General features: G+C 40.6%; 1 protein-coding gene across 1 annotated transcript; it reads left to right on the forward strand.

Moving 5' to 3' along the window:
* The first annotated feature begins 467 nt into the window (after positions 1-467).
* On the forward strand, positions 468-10250 carry LOC308123947 (E3 ubiquitin-protein ligase TRIM39-like). The gene is made up of 9 exons (XM_080486697.1): positions 468-1968; positions 2238-2456; positions 4241-4310; positions 6758-7332; positions 7427-7522; positions 8901-9134; positions 9248-9395; positions 9472-9498; positions 9572-10250. The coding sequence occupies exons 1-9, from the start codon at positions 1423-1425 to the stop codon at positions 10105-10107; spliced, it is 2451 nt and encodes an 816-aa protein (XP_080342823.1). The 5' UTR covers positions 468-1422; the 3' UTR covers positions 10108-10250.
* Positions 10251-24414: the final 14164 nt, after the last annotated feature.

Genomic DNA, 24414 nt, shown 5'->3' on the forward strand with positions numbered 1-24414 from the left:
TTTAGAAATTGGGCTTAAGTAGTAAAATACATATTTGAAAGACAACAGGATGATATTGCACTCATATTGCAAAAAAGAAATTAATCACTGTTATTCCGACAAAGTCAACCAAAAGACTCAAAAGCAAATTATTAAAACAAAGTCTCCTAAGATTTAAAGGGGAGATCTCTCCCTAAAAATAGTTTTGTCTTGTTTTCGCCCTAGAATTACCAATATAACATTTCTCTGTCTTTCCAAATAAACATTAAAATATTTTAATAATTATGTTGTTAAAAAATGAGAGGAGAGGATGTATTTCAAAAAATAAACTGTGGTTTAAGTGACACAGTCACCACATTGCAATTGTTTACATCAGTGTCTAAACAGAGCCTGGCTTACTGCGTAACCAGCACTCCCACAGTTTTCCTTTTTTTTTCTCTTACTGAGGTCAGAGGCAGACGCATGTTGCTCAACAGTGGATTGTCGCAGAGGGCCTGACGTCTCACTTTGTTTTTGTGGACATACAAGCAGTGGAGAGAGGAAAGCGAGATGGAACTGTGCAGTATGAGAGCCGTATTCCCCCACAAACGACACGATGGGACTAAGAACAAACTTTTTATTTTGATTTGGGATTCGACATGTTGACGGAGAGTGGATTCCTGCTTTTGCTGTGGCTTCCCTGTAAGAAAAGCAATGGTGGAGAGCCAAGTTAAATGATGAGACGACACTGAGGCATCTGGCAGGGGTGATTCTTTATGGCTGAACAGACGAGACATGTTGTTTTCTCTCTTGGAGCTTACAAATAGGTGGTAAAATATTCTTTTAATCCTTGACTGTGTTGTGTCAACAATGGTCAGTATTCTTCTATTGATACATGTATTGTTGAGGTTTTTGTTTTTCTAAAGTTAAAATGGTCTACATAAGCTAAAAATATGAGGAAAATGTACATTTTAATTGTGAATTTTGTTTCATAAAAAAAACTTTTCATATATTTAAGTGTTTTTGAAACATACCTCAGCAGTTTGTCATTTGTGAAGAAAACAGGAATATACTGCTTTTGGGGGGGTTAAAAGACGTGGGAGCGTGTCAGCAGGAAGTTTATTTTAGTGGGAACTAAAAGCTGCTTCACCTTGTTTCTTGTGACTGTGGGAACTCTTAGTAAACTTCCCAAACCATAGTTGGTTACCGGCATTCTGCACAGTGGTTATGCCTCCTGTTTTGTTGGTGGTATGGACCCCCAGAACGCAACAAAGGTATTCTCTTTTCTCTTGAAAACGTTGTCATGTAAACACAGATCAGCACTGCGTTGCGTACCACCCAGTGTCTGGCTGTACGTATATTCATTGTAGACTCTGCTTTCCCTGCAATGTACTGTGTTGGACAAATGCTGGAATCCACCATCGCCCACTAATGCCTGGCCACATGCTGCTCTAATGTACACGGATGCAAACGCAGGTGTTTGGTTTGGAGCAGGTGTCGGCACTCCCTCAGTGCTGCATCTGTCTGGATGAGTTCACCAGCCCCGTCTCGCTCCCCTGTGGACACAGCTTCTGCCTGGAGTGTATCGGAGAGTACTGGAGGATCCACGAGGCCTGCCAGTGCCCGCTCTGCAAGGCGGTCTTCCCCATCAGGCCTCGCCTGAAAACCCACCCGACGGCACAGTCTCGCGGCTCGACCACATCTTTAAAAGCGGGCGAGGTTCCTTGTGATTTCTGCGCCTCAAAGCGTCCAGCGGTCAAATCCTGCCTGGTGTGCCTGGCTTCATACTGTGGCGATCATCTGCAGCCACATTACCAGGATGAAGAGCTCGGGCGCCACCTTCTGATCAGTGTGGTGAAGAACCTGGAGGACTCTGTGTGCGGGCTACATGGGAAACAGTTGAAAAGATTTTGCAGGAGTGACCAGACATGTATTTGTGTTATGTGTGCGCACACAGAGCACAGAGGACACCACATCATATCCATCAGCAACGAAGCTGCGAAGAAGAAGGTAAATTCAGTGCAACCACCGCATGGACCCTGTTCCTCTCATGTCACAATTTAAAGGAGCTTTCACAGTTTTGGGGTGACCGTTTTCAGTAAAACACTCCTCCTGTAGGCACAGTGCTGTAATATGATACTACTTTTAGGGGTGATACAAAATAATCCTAACTCAGAGAATTGTTTATCGTTGATAGTTGGATGTTTCATTGCGTTGTCAATGAAAGCAGTAACCACATGAAGTTAAATCCATCTCATTAAAGCTGCGCTCTCTCACAGGTCAAACTAAAACGAAGAAGGACGAGACTCCAGCGAGCGATTGAAGAGAGACTGAGTGAGGTGGAAAAGATGGAGCGCTCGCCGGACCTGAGTGGGAAGAATCCAGAATCGCAAAATGAAGAACTCAAACAGCTTCAGGAGGAAATCGCTGAGCTGCAGAGGAGAAACACAGAGCTGGAGGAGCTCGCCCAGACCGAAGACAACCTCAACTTCTTACAGGTCTGCCCACTAAAGCATTGAAACACCTCGAAGATCATGAATTGAAATTGAAGAATAGAATCTGCAAGCCAACAAACAATAATTTCATGTCATGTCTCTCTTGTTTGCGCAGAGATTCCGACACGGAAGCCTTTTGACCTGACGAAAGACTCACGAGGAGCTCGCGAGCATTCTATATTCACACACTACATGCAAACATAGTACGAAGAGTCAGGTAAATTCGGTTTGTACGTGTAATCTTCTGTTTAATTCTGCTTTAAATGATCGTTCACTTGCGGGATGAAAACCCAACGAAAACCTTAATGTTCCCATGATCAGACTGTTTGCCAAGAAGCAATTTGTTTTACACTGAAGAAAGACAAAGACAAACACAAACGTCTTATTTTTTTTTTTGTCTTGTTGAACAGGAGTGTTTGTTTGCCTTTTTAAATGAAGAAGACTTCCGGCCCTGTTTACTCGGCAACATTTTCTTGTTGTTTTTTTTCAGTGGCTCGATATAAAAGTGACAATTTTTCATCACTTTGTTTCTCAGAATGACTTCGGTGTTGTTGAATTGTACCTGCACATTTATTGGAAGATGTATTCCAAACTATGATCATAATAACTATATTGTTGTTTGACACAGTTTCAAAGGAATAATAAACGTGAAAATAAATTAGCAACACTTCTGAATCTAAAAAAAAGGCAAAAAACTAAATGTATGACTGTTGTTTGAATGTAATTTAAGGATGAATTGAGAATCTAACCAATTCCAACATAATAAATCAGTCTTGAAAGTCCATCTTTTTTTTCCCTTTTTTTATTAAATGGCTAAAAGGTCAAAATGCTGTTGAGGCAGAAAAGTGTGTTGAAAACATACACAATTAATGAATGTATAGTCAGAAGTGTAAATTTCACTCAAGGTCCCCGTTTACACGACAACGAATTAGAGTGTATCCGCAAAACTTTCTTCACTTTTGAGGGTCCTTTTACACGGCACCAGTTTGCGGATGCACTGTATCCGCAAAGTTTTTAATCCGGCTCCCAAGGTGGAAAGATTCTTTCATGGGGGAAATCTCTCCTGCGGAGACTGCCTGAGGCAACAGAGCCTGTTACTGCGCATGCACATCTCTCCCCCTCCTGGTCATCCAGTTGTAAACAAACATGGCGACCGCATAGTGGTACGACCTGCGGTCTATATTATAGTTTTATCGTCCAGATCAGTAGTTTAATAGTTGAGACTCACCCCTGATAGCATCCGATGCATCATCAGTCCATGCAAATGTCGTGTACTCTCCATTTTCTTCATGTTTATAGTGTCTTGTTCTCTGCACACACGTCTGTGTAGTTTTATAACAAAATCAAGCAACAGCGCCCTCCAGTGGCCCGGCATACTAACTACATCGTTGTCTCTGTGTCCACTGCTGCAGTGTAAACGCCCCCACTTTTTTTTATTAGGTGTTGTCACGTGAAACGTTGTCGCGTAAACAGGGCCTTAGATGGACAGGAAAGCCAACTCTTTCATTTGAATGTGGTTGTTGTTGTTACGATAGGTAGAGGACCCCCGCTTCTGGCCCAAAGCCAACCACAGGGAGCGGAAAGATATGGTTGTGGTGTAGGTGGCTGTGTGGCTGTGTGTGAGGCTGTGTCACAGGGCTGACAAGGAAGCTGGAGATCTTGGAAGGGCTCTCCCAACCGAAACATCACCTGGTCACCTCACCTGTGGAAGATTCCATAGGACAGAGTTCCAACATCCTCATTCGTGCTACCTATGACACATAACCTGCTCTTCCAACCTCCACCAGTGGTTTAGGAATGAGGAGTACTGTCACCTCTGCAACGCTCAGAAGAAAAACCTGAAGCACATCCTGTCAGGTTGGTCGTTCTGTCTCAGGGGCGCTACAGGCGGAGCCATGACTCGGTCCTGAGGAAGCCAGCTGTGGTGCTGCAGAGGTGTCGACAGGATAACAGGGAACTACGCCTTCCTGTTTGCTTACTAGAGTGATTACTCCAAGTAAATAGTACCAGTCGAACCAGCTTTGTAGGTATAGTGAAAGCTGAAAGTTCATCCCATCGAAACCTTCTGGCACAACGAAATCAAACGTGCCCAGCCTCTGGTAAACAGTTGATCTGCTGGATGTTTTGCCTGCTGTAACCTGCAATGTTGACTGAAAAGGCACTGACTCATTGGGCTCCTATCATCAAATCAATGAGTGGATGTGCCAGAACTCTCTCCGGCTCAATCCAGACCGAAGTGATTGTTTTCGCCCCCAAGAATGAAAGGTCAAACATTGACTCCATATCACTGAAAGCTAAAAATCAAGCCAGAAATCTTGTTGTAATTATTCACTCAGACCTGAATATTAAAAGCCACTTTAAATCCATCACCCCCTGAACAACATAGCTGCAATCAACGGTTTTCTGTGTAAATGGGAAATAGAAATAAACGGCTTCTGCTTTCATTTTCAGTGGGCTACGTCACTGTAATGTTTTTCCAGATTTAGTTTAAACGCTTCATGGAGCACCACATTATGTAACAATCTAATACATTTTCACCTCTTTATGTAAGCGGATCAAACACATTTTTTTTTATAGCAATGTGTAACAAGTTATTACAAAATGCAACAAAATTTTTCTCAAAAATCCATCCAAGAGTTTTATTACAAAAGACAGCAGATTATTACTAAATGTGGTTATTACATAATGGGGTAAAAAGGTATATCTTAAACTTTAGCCGCATTTAATTCAGGGATGAAAACATTATTGTTCTCTGTAAAATGTTCATGATTTCAATACATTACTCATTTTAATAATTTTAAACTTTCACTATTCCAAATGCATTTTATGTTAGCATCATTTTAATTCCTAATTATTTATCCTCCTATTTCAATTTAACTTTGTCTTTGAACGCTTTTATTCTCTTTATTTCTTGTTAAATTTCTACGAGCTTAATATCATTTTACGTATTTTTTTGCCTTTGTGAGACAGTTGGAACTGGTCGGTGTATGAACAATGCAATACAACGAACGATACCTCGTTGATGCCCTCGGGGAAATAAATGTTCCTATTGTTTGCGTTGCCTTGACTCACCTTTGAAAAGCAGAAGTGAAACTTAGGGAAAGAGGCAGGGTTAAAGGGAAACACTGGCACTCACGAGCGAAGGACTTGACAGGAAACATCTCATCAGCTGACAGGTAAGAATTCACTGGACAGATTGAAAAGAAATGCCAAAGGGAATGTTGTCACTATTTCAGATCATCTAATTTTGAACTATATGTGGGGATGTCGGTGGAGTTTGACTGTTCTTTCTGTAGCAACCAGCTGTTTTAAACCAAATAGTGAGATGGCTCAGTAACCTGATTAGTGAGTCACAGTCTTCCTCAGCCTCTGAACAGGTACAGAGGATGGTTTTTATCAACTCGTAATAATGACTCCCATCCTCTCTCAGCTGAAGTTTAGCTTCTTCTCTCTGGACGGAGGTTTTTACTGTCAAGGTGCAGGACAAAGTGTTATAAAAATAGCCATGTTCCTGTTGCTGTCACTGAGCTCAATAAGAGGCTGTGATATTGCACTCTATTTGACTTCATTCTATTTATGTATCTTATTTTATAGCTCTATTTATGATTGCGACTCTTTAAAATCATATGTTCTCGTCCTGGTTTTTATTTTAGAGATTGTTTTTATCCCTCTAATATTTTTCATTGTGTTTTGTTATTATCTATCTTGATCTTTTTTGATTCGAAGGTGTTTACTTATCCCTGTTGCTTGATTGGTGAAAGGTGGAGTTGTTGCCTGTCAAGTTAATGTGTGTTTCATAAAACAATGCCAAACGCAATCATGTTCGGCAAAACAAATCTACCCACAGGTAGTAATAAAGTAAGTTTGAACGTTGAACTCTCACATGCTGGATTGAATTATTGGGTAGAAACGCAGAACAGTATAATGTAGTATAATGTGAGAGCTCCATTATTGGTTTTACACCCATATAAAACAAGTCTGACAAGCATGAGGGAGAAGTCAATCTCTCTCTCTCTCTCTCTCTCTCTCTCTCTCTCTCTCTCTCTCTCTCTCTCTCTCTCTCTCTCTCTCTCTCTCTCTCTCTCTCCCGCCACAACTATAAGAATCCCTACATTTGTTTCAAAGTAAGGCAATAGCTTCTAGAATCTTAGCAATCTAGTCATATAATATCAGTAACACATCGCGACACTAACTAGGGGGGGGTAGCAAAAGGTCGAATGAAGAGTGATGGAAAAATAAACTGGAATCGAATTGAAATTCGAACTGAAGCTTCCGAGTAACCTTGTGATGTGATCTTTAAGCAGATACGATGGCCTCCACTTCAGCGTCACTCAATCAGCCCCGCCAGCTGGAGAATCATCTGCAGTGCAGCATCTGCAGGGAAGTGTTCAAAGATCCCGTCACAACATCTTGTGGCCACTCCTACTGCCAGGAGTGCCTCTGTTGCCACCTGAGATACAGCGATGGGGCGTGTCCTTTATGCAAGAGGTTTTTGAACAATTATCCTGAAGTGAATATTGTCCTCAGAGAAGTTGTCCAACAGCTAAAGCAAACACCACCAGGAGATAAGTACACTGGCGCGCCCGGGGAAGTGGCCTGCGACATGTGCGCAGAGCCAAAGCTCAAGGCGAAGAAGTCCTGCCTCATGTGTCTTCAGTCGTACTGCTCAGCTCACCTGGAGGTTCACCGGTCAACTGAAAGACTCAAGGGCCACAAGCTGGTAGAACCTGTGGAGATTTTAGATTCAAGGGCTTGTCTGAAACATGGTCGTCCCCTGGAGCTGTACAGCAGGAATCAGCAGAGGTGCATCTGTGTTCGCTGCCTGGAGGAGGATCGACATACGGTTGTGTCCACTGAAGCTGAATGGAACAACAAAAGGGTGACTACGGTCAATGTGTAATTTGTTGCCTTTATAAAAGCAACATGTTGAAGTTTGAAAAATTATCCGATTTTTTTTTTTTTGTCTTTCGCAGGCTGAACTTGGAAACGCGACAGCAGAGTTACAACAGGAAATTGATCAGAGACATACGAAGATGGATGAGATCAATACAGCTCTAAAGGACTGCAGGGTAAGCTCACACTGACACTGAAGTCTGGACTGAAAGACTTTTGTTTTTAGTTAGATTTTTTTTAATCAATAAAATTATTCACAATATCTAAGGTAGTGGGGCAGCGGTTAACGCTCTGTCCTCGCAGTGAGAAAGTTGTGGGTTTAACTACCAGTTCTCTTCCAGGTACTCCAGGTACTTTGGTTTCCTCCCACAGTTCAAAACCATGCATGTGAGGTTAATTGGTGACCCTATTGTCCCTCGGTGTGAGTGTGAGTGTGTGTGGTTGTCTCTGTGTTCACACTGTAATGGACTGCAGAGGAGAGGCCTTATTTATTGATTTATTGATGTTGAACATACAAATAGAAAAAGAAAACAACACATAGAAACAACACATTCCAGTCAATCTAAATTTGCTTGAACGAAAAGGAGTAGGAAGAAGTAATAAAAAGTTGCCCATAGTTAGCTGGGATTAATTGCTGATTAACTGGTTAAAGTTAAAACATTATTAATTAAAATAATTAAATGGAATACATTTATTTCTTGAGGAATAATAGCGGGGCTCCACCGGAAATCCGGAATTAAATTAATTACCAGTCTCAGTTGAAAGGATTTACTTAAGTTAATATTTTTTTTTTTTTACAAAATAGAACAAAACAAAAAAGAAGTTGTGAGATTCGAGCACACACTCTTACAACTAGCAAAATGTCACAATAAATACACAATAACCACCGTGAATCATTCAATTTCGCTACCAGGCATTTATGAACAAATTTATCTATGTATAGATTGTTCATTAATGGACCAACACATCCAATTAGCAAACGTCTGTCTAACACAAAACTCAAATCTGATAAACTACATAATCTCTAAACATAGGCCAGCAGGTGTGTGCATGTGTGTGTGTGTGTGCGCGCAAGAGTGTTTGCTAGCGCCTGCACGTGGAGGGGCGTTGTGTTTGAGGAAATGGAGTCGGCTTTGACCTCTTCCAAAATAGCGTTTCAAATCGGGCTTCGACCCAAACCAAGATGGCGGCCGTGGTGGGAGCGTGGCAGTGTTGCCAGGATGCAAAATGGTGGGTCGTGGATACACGGAAGAGTTTGAGCGTTTCTGTGCAATAGGACAGGAAAGGTTCTCACATCCAGGTATGAAATGTATCAACTGGTTCCAAACATGAGGGCTTGTGGTCTTCTGGGGTCCCACCAATGCTGGGATTTAGTCTTTGTTTCAGGATTCTTTGTCCTGAGAGAACATGTGGCCCTTTGTCTGAAGACGTGAGGCAGGCTTCTGAGTTTGTAGTCCTCCAACGAGTATCGGGGCTGTGGAGGGGAAACATACAATAACTTTAAAGTTTGTTTGTTTGCTCCTTCATTTCTGTTGCTGTCCAAATCCTTTTCAGGATCAGTTGGAAAAAGACTGGTGGGATATTGAGGCTGTGTTCAGTGCAGTGATGGCCATCATTGAGGAAGCCCAGGCAATATTGCTTCAGCCACTGACGAGAAGGAGGAAGGTCGTGGAAAAAGACGCAGAAAAACTAAACAGCAAGTTGGAAGAAGAGATCAGGACATTTGAGACAACTATCTCTGAATTGAATGATATTTCTGTACTGGATGATCACATCCTTTTCCTTCAGGTGAGACCATCTTAGGCCCAGTGGAAAAGGTTTTGTGTTCACACAGCAACATTTTGAAAACATGCACTTAGACAGAAACGGCAGAAACGCTGAAAACCATTTTGTGTCCGTAGAGATATCCATGTCTTCAAGACTCTGTCTTTAGAAGATATTGGACTGAGGTGGAGCTTGACACAGAGCTTTCTTTTGGCACAATGAGGAAAACTACCACAAAAATGATGGAGAGAATTCAAGAAGAACTTGAGAAACTGACCGCAATCGGTAAGGCTTAATCGTAAAAGTGAACTTAAATCAAATCCCTGAACGATGAATACGAAAACTCTCTTTTAATTCGCAGAACTTAAGAGGATCTCCGTGTTTACAGGTGAGCTGTGAATCTCATATCAGCCTCTTTCGCTACAAATACACTTGATTCATGAAGATATTCCCATTAACAGAGGACGTGCAGTTTGATCCAATGAGTGCACACCGACGCCTGCTTGTTTCCGAAGATCGGAAACAAGTGAAAGACGGAGGAGAGGATCAGGAAGGCGATGACAATCCCAGGAGGTTTAACTTGTTTGGCAGCATCGTCGGACTGGAGAGTTTCTCATTTGGGAGGGCTTATTGGGAAGTGGAGGTCTCCAACAAGTCGGGGTGGGATCTTGGTGTTGTTAGAGGTGACGCAAACCGCAAGGGGAAACCGAGAGTGAACCCAGATAACGGCTACTGGGTAGTTGCCCAATATGAAGACAAGAAGTACGCAGCTCTGACGGTACCACCGCTCCGTCTTTGTCTGGAAGACAAACCCGAGAAAGTAGGGGTGTTTGTCGACTACGAGGAGGGTCTCGTCTCCTTCTACAACGTGACGGCTCAGTCTCACATCTACTCTTTTACGGAGTGCACATTCAGAAATGGTCTCTACCCGTACTTTGGTCCACATGTGAAGCAAGACGAAACAAATTCACAGCCTTTGATTATTTCAACGCTGTGACTGTAAACAGGATATGGGTGACTCAACACCTGTGGAGAATTGATGTGTTTATGTTCCAGTTAACAGGACGAGCGAAGAATTATGTCCTCTGGGCCTTTTCTGAGATTGAGCTCACTCACACTTTACTGTGAAAGGAGAACAAAACACATTCATCCATATTAACACCATAATGTTGATCAACTTAAATCTCTTTCCTTCTACTGAGGAAAAGTGGGAAGTTTTCCAAATGTATTCACCCACTTTAATTTTTTGGTGTATTCCTTCAGAGCCAACTACTTACTTAATACTTTCTTCTATTGTGGCTCTCACATTTGTGTTTTGGCATTTGCATTCATTTCGTGGGTTTTTGCATTGGTGGTTTGTCTTTTGCATTTGCTTCGTGGCTGTGGTATTTGTCTTGCAAAACAATTCTGGGTCTACTTGCTGATCAGAAAAAAAAAAGACTTTAGTTATAGCAACAACATTTTTATCTAATAATGTATCAGTAATTCTTATGAAATCATTTAAGGCATTGTTAAAATAAAGAAATGACTCTGAACCGTGTTCTTGTACTTCTATGTAAAACTATAAATAAATATTATATAAATGTTATAACAAGTACTTGTAATTGTGTTTTTTCTGTGAAAGATTTAAGTAATTGTTCAAGGTGGGCACTGGACTCCACCAGGGTTGCGCCTCGCCACCTCTTTCCTTTGTGGTTTTCATGGACAGGGTGTTGGGGCACAACTGAGGCCAGGAGGGCAACATGTGGCGGGGGGGGGGGGGGGGGGGGGGGGGCAGAGGGTGACGTCTCTGCTCTATGCAGATGATGCTTTCCTCCTGGTCGTATCACATGAGGGCCTCCAGCGTTCACTGGAACAGTTCACTGCCGAGTGTGAAGCACGCCGACATCTGTGTCCACGTTTCACTCACGGAAAAGGATGGCATGTCCTCTTCTGTTAGGGGGATCTGTTAGGGGGATCGTGAGATCTTCGTCATATTCGGACAGGTGGCTGCAGTATTTCAGTCCCTGTACCGGGCTGTTGTGGTGAAGACGGGCTGAGTTTTAAAGCAAAGCTCTTTTTTTTACCAATCGGTCTACATTCCCACCCTCACTTATGGCCATCAACTTTAGGTCATGACCGAAAGAATAAGGTCGTGGATACAAGCAGCCAAAACGTGTGTTTTCTCTGCAGGGTGGCGGGCGTCACTTTTTGTGATATTACCTCCCACATCAGCTGCAGCGAAGAGTCTGCTGGAGCTGTCAAATGGCAGCAGCTGGTGGGCGGAACTGAGCCAATCAGCGGTCGTCCTCCAATCCAAGTGCTCCACATCAGGACAGGAGGAGGAGGAAGCCAGTGAGGATACCTCCTGTCAAACAGCACACACACACACACACACACACACACACACACACACACACACACACACACACACACACAGCCTGTCGGCTGTAACCATCGCATTGCTTTAAATAAACCGGATTTAGCACACGGCTAATTTCCTTCCATTGTCCCACACATGTTGATTGTATGAAGACACAAATTTAGTATCTGTGTTGAAATACAATGTTTATTGAGTGTGTGAAGACAAAAATCAAGGATTTGTGTTGTTTGTATTTGTGCCTCTATACACTTTGTTGAACGTATTTGAACAGAAATTGAGTAATTCTGTCTCGTAATACTCTTTGTGCTGTATTTTAATAGAAACATAGTATTTGTGTATCCATAACTTTTGTTTCTTTTAAAGCCTTTTATTTAACTCTCCAAAGGCATACAAAAAAGATCCAATTACAAAAGAAACATTTTCCATATAAGGACAGAAGGGGGGTCATCTCCTCCCCACTTCACCATAATTGCTTTCCTTGCCAGGATTGAATAACTTCTTCAAGTTGTTGCAGAGAATTGGGGATGCTTCCAAGCCAACATAGAAGTGGATCTGCTGACACCTGCTGGCCTATTGCGACACTAATGTTTACACATATTGCCCTCCAGAATATCTGAACTGTAGTACAGTCAATGGAGATCAGTGCCTGCATGACTTTTACATTTGGGACAATTTGGTGAGACTCCTGCTGTATATTTACTAACAATATATGACGATAGATGTCATGTAGGATATCATTTTGTAATTGTATGTATCTGTTGCAAATTGAGATTCTGGAGGGTAATTGCAGGATGTCATTCCACGCATCATCACTCATCACACATTTCAGTAATTTACACCATGATGTTTTAAGCCATGCCAGTTTATCCACATTCAAATCGATCTCTTCTGAATAATATTTCAACATAATATATTTTGGTTCTTAGTAGTTCGGAAAAAAGCATCTTTAATATTCCAGTGATTTGGTTTTCTTATGCACATAATGTCTAACCCGTATATATGTATAATGATCATTCTTATATGTACACGTGTTGCTGAGTCTTAAGTGATTCAAACGTTTTGAATCTCCCTTTGTGAAAGAGATCATGGATTCAAATGATGCCTACTCTTTGCCAAGATGTAAGAGCCAGCCTCCGGGACGATAGCTCTGGGCACCAATATTTCTAAAATATTGAGTGGTTGAGTCTTTTTAAATATTTTCCTCAATGTCCTTCATGTCCATATTACGTTGGTTATCAATACGTTATTCCTCACGAAATAGTCAATTCAGGGTACTTTTACAGAGTAAACCCAACAACTTCACATATATGATCAAGCATAAACAACTACTGTGGAAAGGAACTATACATCTATATATATCTATATATATATGTGTGTGTGTGTGTGTGTGTGTCTATATTGTAATATGACTGTAATTTAATTGTTAATGGTTAACAATGTATGGAAACTTCAAAATAGAGAATAATAACAAAAACAGAAATACACACAAATGACAATGAAAGGCTGACGTTAGTAACCTCCCAAAATATGGTGAAGCAATTTGTGTCATTGAAGACACCTGTGTGTGAGACGCTGTGTGAAACCTAATCAAGCTGGAGTGCTTTCACCTGTGTCGCCAACTGGCCCCTATATAAGGGCCACAAAAATCCTTCGAAAACATAGCAAGTATTGGTTGGTATTGGAGAAACATGAACAGCGAGCACTACAGAGAGATTGTGGAGTGGAAACTCTATAATCATCTACCTGATGGCCTCACAAAACATCAGAGTGTCATCATCAGAAGACGAGCAGAGAGTTTTGTGGTGCAAGGTAAGTTACGTCATCGTATAAAAATTTCTCCAAATTGCGTCACTTCATGATTCTAATTTGCCGAAGAAGGCAAGACCGACAGGAACACCTGGCAAAGGTCATCACCACAGAGGCAAATGCCACATTCGAGGAATTTCACTGTAGTGCCCTCGGGGCACACTGTGGAGTAGAAAAAACTCATCTTGCCATAATTGCCTACTATTATTGGCCTGGCATGGAGGCTGACATCCGCCAATGAATAAGTAAACTGCCATTACATGGGTGATGTGTCAGTGTGTACAGGGGTGACTGGTCATTAATGACTAACCCCTAATTAGGGGCACCCTCTTCACTTTGGAATTCAGTGGTGTCACTTGACCTGAAATAAAATCTTGCCCCACCAAGTATTTACATCTACAAACACTACTGTGTGTGTAACCAATAACTTGGATGCAATCTTTTGTACATGTGTATGTAAATGTTCTTGACATTTTGTTTTGTCTCCCAGATCACTGTGTCCACACTGCCAGGCCAAACAGGTCAGTTTGAAAGAGAAATGCCAATACAACGCGATACAGGTGAGTTTCAGCCCTATATTGTTCAGCAGATAAATGTTGACCCCAAATGTCTTGCAACAAACTCCTTTAATGTCCATAAACACTTTTCAGGTCACTGAGCCATTTGAGATGGTCGGCATGGACTTAAAGAGGCTCACAAAAAGAGGGAGGCCACCAATACATTTGTGTAACGGTGGACGACTTCAGCAATTGGGCCAAGGCCTACCCGCTTAAAAACGAAGTCGGCTGATGAAGTGACGTTGTGCATTTTGGATTTCATGTACAAATTCGGTGCGCCGCAGAGACTGGTCACTGATCAGGGCAGGGAATTCAAAAACCAGGTAGTCATTCTTTAAGAAACATGAACTGAATTTGTTGTGGTCATAGAACACATGAGCTAAGTAGTTTTGACCTATAATTTTGTTCCCAAGGTGAACCTCGGACCCCCGAGGAAGCCAGAGTGATCTGCATACGCAGTGTCACTGAACTAGACAAATACCAATGAATATCTCTGGATTATACTGCATCATCATGGCATGGACTGGATTGGACATGGAGGTAACAAACAAACTCAAACATGGCTTCACGCACTGACAGAACTAACTGTACACCTGGGGACATGAACCACATCGCACAGAGGATACGTGACTACCAAGAACTGGAGCTGAAAACTTTGAGTACACCGATTACAACACTCTGGATGTGGAACAGGATCTAGACCCGGACAATAACTTTTTAATGAAGAGATACTCATGCAATGACATCCAATCATACTTCATATACCTCTGATAGCAGTGACCTAGGATTACAGCAAAGAATCTTGGACTATGAGCTTCAGAGTACACCGAACATAATGCATTAGATTTGGAAGATCAGTTAGACCCAGATAACCTGTTCTTAACATCTAACGCAATTAATTGCAAATACTACAATGAGAATGAATTTAACAACTGTTAAAATGGAAGGGAAATTCTCAATTATTAATTTCAATAGTAGAAGCATGTACGCGAATTTTGACGCAATCAAAGAATACGTACAACAGTTTGAGCATCCGTTTAGTATCATTGCAATATCAGAAACGTGGTTTAATGAGGATTATACGTTAAACTATGTAAACAGATCCGATAAAGGGGGAGGAGGAGTTGCTGTATACGTCCTCAAGGAATTTAAATCCAAAATATTAGACAATATGACAGCATCAATAAACAACTTACTTGAATGCTTATCAATGAAAAAAAGTATTTATCTGTGGGGATTATAACATTGATTTGATCAATCCAAATAAACACAAGACTACTGATGAGTATATTAATAGGATGTACAGTTTGAGTTTATACCCGACTGTCACAAGACCTAGCAGAATAACAAAGCACAGTGCTACCCTCATTGACAACATCTTCACTAACAATATGCAGTTCACAAATGTCAGCGGCCTAATGGTTTGTGACATAACGGATCATCTGCCCGTATTTACTGTGTATGATGATAAAGGGTTAGATCAAAAATCACCTCAAATATTTTTATAAACGTGCAAAAACTGAGGACTCAATTTATTCACTTTATAGTGACTTAATAAAACAAGATTGGAAAGAGGTATATAACAAGAATGATGTAGATAGTGCTTATGATACTTTCATGGAAATCTTTAGTGTAGTATACAATAAAAACTGTCCAATTTGGCAATTTAGTAAAGACAGCAAAACGATAAAATGTCCGTGGTTAACCAAGGGTTTACAAAATGCATGTAAGAAGAAAAATACTCTAGACAGTTTATTAGACTAAAAACAGATGACTCTGAAAGAAGATATAAAACATATAAAAATAAACTGACCGATATATTAAGAAATACTAAAACTCTATTATATAAAAACAAGAACAACATGAAAGGGGTATGGGGAATACTAAACACTATAATCAAAGGTAATGCAAACAATAATTCATATCCAAACTATTTCACTGATGGGAACAATGACAATCATAATATGAATGACATTGTGGAAAGTTTTAATAGATTTTTTGTAAATGTTGGACCGGATCTGGCAGCAGAAATTCTGGAGTGTAGTAGCAACGAAATGGAGTCATTGATTGACATTAATTCAAAAACGATGTTTTTGACTGGAGTAACTGAAGCAGAAATAATAGATGTTGTTAACGGGTGTAAGAATAAATTGTCTACAGATTGTTTTGATATAGACATGACACTAGTTAAACAACTTATATATGGTATCGTGAAACCATTAACTTGCGTATGCAACTTATCGTTTCAAACGGGAACATTTCCAAAGAAAATGAAAATTGCAAAAGTTATACCAATACATAAAAATGGGAACAAACACATCTTCACTAACTACAGACCGGTCTCTCTGCTCCCCCAGCTTTCTAAAATCTTAGAGAAACTTTATAACACTAGAATGGACAATTTCATAGATAAGCATGAACTAATTAATGAAGGTCAGTATGGGTTTCGAGCAGCAAGGTCAACTTCAATGGCCATCATCGATGCAATAGAGATTACCAATAGCTTAGAGGGAAAGAAACGTGCAGCTGGAGTATTTATTGACTTGAAAAAAGCATTTGATACACTTAATCATTATATATTATTAAAAAAAATTAGACAGATGTGGCTTTGAGTTGGATTCAAAGCTATTTAACTGGGAGACAACAGTATGTGAAGATGGGGGAATTTACATCAGGATATTTGGACATTGGTTGTGGGGTCCCACAGGGATCTGTCTTAGGCCCAAAGTTGTTCAATTTATACATTAATGACATTTTTAATGTGTCAAAATTATTAAAATTTGTTATTTTCGCAGACGACACAAACATTTTCTATTCTAATAACAATTATAGTAATTTATTAACTAATCTAAACTGTGAACTAAGGAAATTAAAAACATGGATGGACATTAACAAATTGTCCCTCAACTTAAACAAAACAAAACAAAAGTAATGTTTTTCAGTAATTATAATGGAAAACCAGACCCAGTAATTATAGACGGTGTAGTTTTAGATACAGTATCAGAAATTAAATTCTTAGGAGTCACCATTGACAGTAAATTAAGCTGGAAACGACACATAAGTCACATACAAGGTAAAGCATCTCAATCATTAATAAAGCCAAGTTTTTCTTAAATTACAATGCATTATTTCTATTATAGTTCGTTAGTTTTGCCATATCTAAATTATTGTATAGAAGTTTGGGGCAATAACTATAAAAGTTCATTACACCCCCCTGTTATACTCCAAAAACGGACTGTAAGAATTATACACAAAGTAGGATATTGTGATCACACTAATATATTATTTTTGCAGTCTAAGACGTTAAAATTGCATGATTTAGTTGACTGCCCAACTTCTGTTTAAAGCTAATAAAAATGTGCTACCTGCAAGAATACAAATGCTTTTTGCACGCACAGAAGGGGGCTATAACCTGAGGGGGTGTGATAACTTTAAGGTTCAAGCAGTGTCTTCCACTAGGAAAAGTGTGTCTGTATGTGGAGTTAAACTCTGGAACAAATTGGGAGTAGAGCACAAACAATGTCCAAATATTCATCAGTTCAAATCAAGATATAAAAAAATGGTATGGTCAAAATACCAGAAGGAGGAAATGGGTACTTGATTACTAATGGGTGTTACAAAGTGATGTATACTTTCATGGTCAGATTTAGCTAATGAAGTCTATTGTTGTTACTATTATACTATTGCAGTTATTATTGTTATTGGTATCATTATTTTTTATCATTATGGTTATTGTAAGAGGCTATAACATGTAATTCAGTTAACAATAAATAACTGATTGTATTAGTAATATCTTACATTATCTGATAGACTATATGTCTTGGCTGTTTTTTTTGTTTTATTTTAAGTGTTATTGTAGCAGCCTCATTATTATTTAAGTTTATGAACAGGGGTGGGAGTTAAAAAGCTTGTCGTCTTCCCACTCCTTTTCGAGCTAGAGTGTTATTTTTTTTCTTTTATTGTATTTTTTTTTTCTGGCTTGTGTAGCTCGAAATAAATTTGGAAATGAATGAAAACCTCAACATGTGTATAAAACTGGCAATAGAGCGGGTTTTCTGTGCTCCATACCATCCATAAACGAATGGTTTGGTTGAAAACCTCACTGGCACCATACGGAGGTAAGTTAACTAAATGGACTAGTGTCACGCAAAAAAAGCTATTTTGTGAGCTTAATTACTGTCCATGTTCAGGTCTCTCAACAAACTGGCGAACGACAAGCCCACTGACTGGGACACATTTCTGCAATCAACCATGTTTGCTCTGCGAAACAAAATACAGCTGACAAACCAACTACAGTCCGTATTTTCTTTTGGACGAGAGGCACGATTCCGATTCCAGGTCCCTCTGGAGTATGAGGCAAGAAAAAGTCTAACTTTGTTTCTGCTTCAGGTGGCAACTGCAAGGGCAGTGAAGAAAAATTCCAGGGGCTCGCCACCCAGCCAACTATCCACAAAGCTGCCAGGGATAATGTGGCAGAGAGTCACTAAAAGGAAGGTAAGGGAGGGCACTGATGATGAATTTGAGGTTGGGGACCTCATTTTGAAAAAAAAATGTCAAGGAACAAGAAAGGAAGGGGGGGGAATTGGCAAGAGCCATGCTGGGGCTCTACAAAATTACTACAATACAAGAGAAGGTGGTCAGTCTGTCATCAAACTGTGAAACATCCATTGCCAATGTTGACCACCTGGAAAAAATACATTGAGCCGCTGGAGTGGGTCCCAGCAAGGCCATGTCAGAGGGTCCCGTGACTGAATGGGCAGGTAACTTTAAGTCTGACAATAAGAATTACTTGAGATGTTTGACTTTAACTACATATGTTTCCATCCCTAGGTTGAATGTTCCAACTGTGGAAAATGGTTCCATTGCCTATGTGTAGGGGAACCAAACACGGGCGAGGACTTTATCTGTCCAGCATGTTAGTCTCTGACTTCAGGGATGTGCTAGCTCATGTATGTGAATTTGTTGGGTTTATTCTGTGAAGTACACTGAAATGACTATTTGGCACTACATATATAAAATTTCATTGAATTGTTAAGAGTGTGTGGATTTACTTTTCTCAAAAAGCTGCTGTGTTACAATGAATAACATGATGTGTTGAACATCTGCATGCCTTTTCATCAATGCTTGATTTAACACACTTCCAGCGGTCACAGGTTGCTTCAGCTTTAGGGCAGATCAGACCATCTGTCAATACACACTCCATGTTAAGATGTGACCTAAGTTATACCCATCGTAACTTCAGGATCCCGAATGTTGGCTTTTGTGTATCCAGAGTGCTTTAACAGCTAAATACTCAACAACCTAGAATGGACAGTTAATTGAAAGAGCCAATGACCACATGAACGGTTTAAAAAAATACAATAAGAAAACAGTTTGTCCGTCTGTCTACACCATGTCAGTTGTGACCTGAGTTATAGCCCCGCCCTCTTTGCGACGTTGGCGGCTGCCGATGTTAGCTTAGCCAGATTCTTTTCTACTTTACGTGCTTTAAAAGAGAAATAATAAAGCAACCGACAATAGCTGTGAGTTGCAGTAATGTTTATTGAACGAGCCAACGTATGAATACGCGTCCCGAGTCGTTCACAACCCCGCCTAGATTTCATCAATAAAAGTAGAAAAACATTTTAAAAGTAAGACTTAACAATTATTTTTAAATTCACCCTGAAAAACCCCCCCCCCCCATGTTTATGTGACATATGGATGACATAAGGTCAGCCAAAATTGGTCCATATCTGGCATGAAAGATTTGGGCCAGATAAACCAAACCACATTTGGGCCACATGTGGCATGCCATCATATAAACGGTGCCATCATTGCCGGACCTGGCTCACATCCGGTTGACATACAACTTGCCATGTCAGAAGTCTGTAAGCAGTGCCGGATTGATGCCGGATCTGGCCCAGACCCATCTGCTATGTGGGGTATTTTATTTGCTGATGACACAACCATATTTTACTCGGGGGGGGGGGGGGGAGATATACAGGAAACAAAAGTAGTAAAGGAAGAACTCAAAAAAAACAAAACATTGGATTGATCAAAATAATTGGTTCTCAATGTGAAAAAAAACTAAATATATAATATTCAATGACAATAGAAGCACTGTTGATGAATCAATAAAAATAGATCGAATAGACATTCAAAGGGTTAAAGAAATGCATATAATTACATGTTTGGAAAAAGTACTTCCAGATTTAATATCGGAGGAGCAGAATGGATTTATAAGGGAGAGGTACCTTTTTTTTTTTCAACACTCTTTGATTTGATTTACTCCAAAAATCATGGCGAACTCCCCGAGATTGCTCTCTCTCTTGATGCTGAGAAAGTATTTTAATGGTTGGAATGGGAATATCTTTTTTCTGTATTAGAAAAAAATAAATTTGGGGATAAATTTGTCGTGGATTTGCATTTTATATACAGCTCCACAAGCCAGTGTACAAACAAATGATAAACGATCACACTATTTTCCCTAAATACGTGGAACATGCCAGGCTGTCCGCTCTCTTACCTCCTATTCCTTCCCGGATTGGCCATGGAACCACTTTCTATCAAGTTAAGGTCTTCTCCTTTGTTCAATGGGGTTGTTCGTAAAGGTGTTGAATATAAACTTAGTTTGTACGCGGATGACATATTATTGTTTATAACTGATCCCACATCCAGTATACCAGTTATTCTATCCATTTTGTACAATTTTAGCTCAGGTTACAAGTAGGGCTTGGCAGAAAATCGATATTGATTTATCAAATTTGTAGCTAAAATCAATTTTTATTGTGCAAATTCAAGTTTTTATACCCCCGGTTTTTTGGCATTTTTAGCGTTCTTTTCTGCCAATCCTTGTGGGTTTCCGTTGTTCCTCTAGCATTTTTGCTTAAACTTGAGTTAAAGCTTGAATCTTTTTTTAATTATTATTTTAAGTGACGCAAATCCACCACCACCGCAAGTCTCCACCTTATACAGACAACTTACCAGTTACGAGTTGCTCAGTTTCACAATTGGTTGTTTTTTTTTATAGGTGACTTTTGCTACACTTTTGCCTCTGAAGGATTCGAATTTGAGCTCAGGCTCCTTCATTCGGCCGCCAGGCGGCGCCATGCCCCAGGCTCATTGAGCGTATGCAACATTGGGTGCATACTGTGAGTACAAATCAATAATTTTGCACTTTTTTATAATTAGTGAGGCGAATGCTGGGCCTTTTTTAAAGATCATATTCCAGGTGTATGTAAACAATTAAAATTTTCACATACAGACATATGGTGAGTTGTCTGTATTTTCAGCACTTGTATTCAAATGTGTAAACTTTTCAGATTCAGGTTCACATTGACAAATTCTTTTACACATTGACAACTCTGACTTCAGACAGACAGATTGAGGTACAGACAGACAACTCCCCATACGCATCTAACTTCAGACAGACACATTGAAGTACAGACAGACAACTCTCCATACGCATAGACAAATAGTTTTGCTACAATAATACCCCCATAAGATAGGACAGCTAAAGTTTGATCCTCTACCACTGCTTTTTGCTTTTCATGCATAGTGAGGTACATTGTGCGTGTGCGTGCGTGTTCAGTTTGGGGTTGAGGGGAAGATGATGGAGCTCATGACGTATTTATGTAGATCTCAGTGGTCATATGGTACCATTACTGTTTGTTTTGAATTACAATTTGTCTCTGCAGTTTGTTGTACATTTTGAACACTGTCCATCTCACAATGTTTAATGTGTATTTGTATGAATGAGTATTGTTGGGGTCAGCGTTTGATCAGAATATGCAAATTACCCTAGTGATAGGCTACCGGAAGGTTCTACACCATCAGAGGTAATTTACGTATAAACAAATCAAACAGAAGTAAATTGTTATTTACTGGTTGACAATTACTGATCACTAGCGTAGACCACCAAAGTAATGAATTACTGGAGTAATAGATTACTAAGGCAATGTACCAAATGTAAGTTAAGCAAGGCTATAAGGGTTGATTAAAGTAAATAGTCAGTTGTCGGCCAACAGCTTTGAGTTATAAAGGGTTACCTGACGGGAGGCACCTCCACAGGTGCCAGATCGCTAAGGCGGTCCACCAGTGACACGACCTGTCAATAGGAGTGTCTGTTCACTCCTTTGCTGACAACTGCGGGTCAGTGGTGTGAACTACCGAAGCGTCTGTGGACCCACAGGAGGCGACTCGCTGAAGTAACCTGGGAATAACTCAAGCTGCTAGTCGTCACAAATGGCCATTGACCAATCAATGAACAACAGTACTTGATTACGAGTGGTGATTAAATTACGGAAAGTAATCTATGATTCAAGTTATCAATGAAACAAATCTGTGATTTGTAAATTAATAATTGAATGGAGGCTAAATTACTTCAGTGGAGTGAACCACCGAGGGTGATCTGGATTAATTCAACAAATTTGGTTATTTATTTAGTAACAATCAGAGGTAATCAAGAAGGAGTTGGAATTTAAGTAAAGTCGTGGTTTACTAATTAATACAATGAGTTACTTGAATGCGCTAAACCATTGAAAATGAATTGAATGCAGTTAGGATAATCAACTGGATAAACTTGCGATTTATGAATTAATAATACTGGATAATTGGATGCTGAGATCCAAGAAAACCACTTAAAAATGATTAAAAGCAATCTTGATTATTAATTAAATTAATTTATTAATTAATAAAGAATACGAATTATCTATCTGCAATGAAGTCACCGAACAATAGCTTTAGAGGCAATTCAAGTTGTGATTAAGTTAACGGAGTAATAAATCAATCAATAATAGTGCGAGTAATTAACCATGAAAAATGCAATAAAACACAGAAAAATTATTTAAAAGCAATGCGGGTTATCCCAGCAGTAAACCTGCATTCATTCGCCAACAACCCATAAGTGTGTTAAATTACTCAATGTGTTAAAATCATTGAAATTGATTTAAACCGTTCAAACTATTAATCAATTAAAATTACCGTTACTTAATCAGAGTCGGGGCACCAGCTGAAGTTAGGATCTTAAACGGAACATCAGTCTTAAAAGAAAAGTTCAATTAGAATAGTTAAATTATTATTCCTGATTGAAATGACAACCACACTTTAACTGAAACAGGAAAGGAAGGCTGTGAATCCAAGCACTGACTGTTACAACCAGCAATTGTCAGAAAAACACAAAAACCACCAAGAATCGTTCAATTCAACTATTAAGTGTTTATTAACAAACGTCTATTCCTAAATCATCAATCTACGAATCACATCTAATCAATAAACATCAAGCAAGATCTCATAAAACAATACAAAACAAAAGCCAGCAAATAAAGTGTGTGTGTGTGTGTGTGTGTGTGTACTGTAATATGACTGTAGGGAGCGGTGGTGTGTGTGGGTTTGCGGAGCGAAGGTGTGTGACTGAGTGGTGAATGAGTGTAATGACCACAAACGTCCACCAGAGGGAGGTAGACATCAGTGGCCCCATGCAATTAGCCAATGTGGCCACTAGGCGTGCAATGGCGCGCAGAGTGAGTGCAATGACTTGAAGCAGCCACCAAATGGCGGCACGAGAGGTTGCCCATGCGACTACCAGAGGGTGCCGAACGGCTTAGTGACTCAGAGTGGGGAATGGGTGTAATTACCCACACGGTCACCACTCGGCGTGCTCTGCCTGGGATAGCATGACGTCACTGAGCTCCGTGCACGGGCCATAGCCGTCGGGAGCGCGCCGGATCTCTCATGGCAGAGAAATCCGAGCGACAGTGAACTACACACGGTCCCAGGGACGCAATAAAATGAGGCGCTTGGAAACAGCTGCGGCTGCACCGTGCGCTGGTTAGCGAGGAGAGAAGAGAGAGAGGAGGGGGAGTCTGATTGACTGCACAGGCGCGACCGCCTCAGCTTACACGCAGAGTCCAGATCAACTGTTCAGGCAGATATGGACTCTTGGAGCAGAAATGTGAGCTGAGGATGGGGAGGTTCGCACACGCGTGCGGTGATCCACGCGCAGACACAAAAGTACTTAGGAACAAGGGATCGGCGTCCCAGAGTTAGAAGCACAAACAATAAACGCACAGCAATAATAAAATCACGTTATTCTAATTCCTGCCCAGACTAGTCTAAGCCTTACTTGGTTGGACGAGGGGGAAACATGCTTCCGTGGCCAGGTGAAATCCGTTGATTTCCGGGCGTTTCTCTGGCGTCCCAGAGAGGAGAAACCTGAGGTGAACTACTGAGGGGAAATCCATAGTGTGATCCGGGGGGTGATCGGGTGCTTCTTGCGAAGGGGGGAGTGAAGAAGCGATGTTCAGGTCAGCATGCAGAGGAACGTGCGGGTGCAGCGCACGTTCAGGATCCAGGTGAAGAAGAAAAAAGAAAAAGAAAAACAAAGGTAATTCCAGCTTTTCCTGAGCTCGTCCAGCGAGATGAAGGAAATTCAGGCCCGGTCCAAGTGAGTTAACACGAGGCGCTTTGTCTCCTTGGCTTGCGTGTTACCAGGGCTGATGACCCGGATGATGACGGGGTCTTTGGATCCCCCTGCCGTTGGGCTGCAGTGCTGCAGCTAGCGGAGGGGGGGGTCAAATGGGGCTGAGCACATGGTTTCTTT

The sequence above is a fragment of the Lipophrys pholis genome (assembly GCF_963383615.2).
Source record: "Lipophrys pholis genome assembly, chromosome: 18".
Classification (NCBI taxonomy): domain Eukaryota; kingdom Metazoa; phylum Chordata; class Actinopteri; order Blenniiformes; family Blenniidae; genus Lipophrys; species Lipophrys pholis.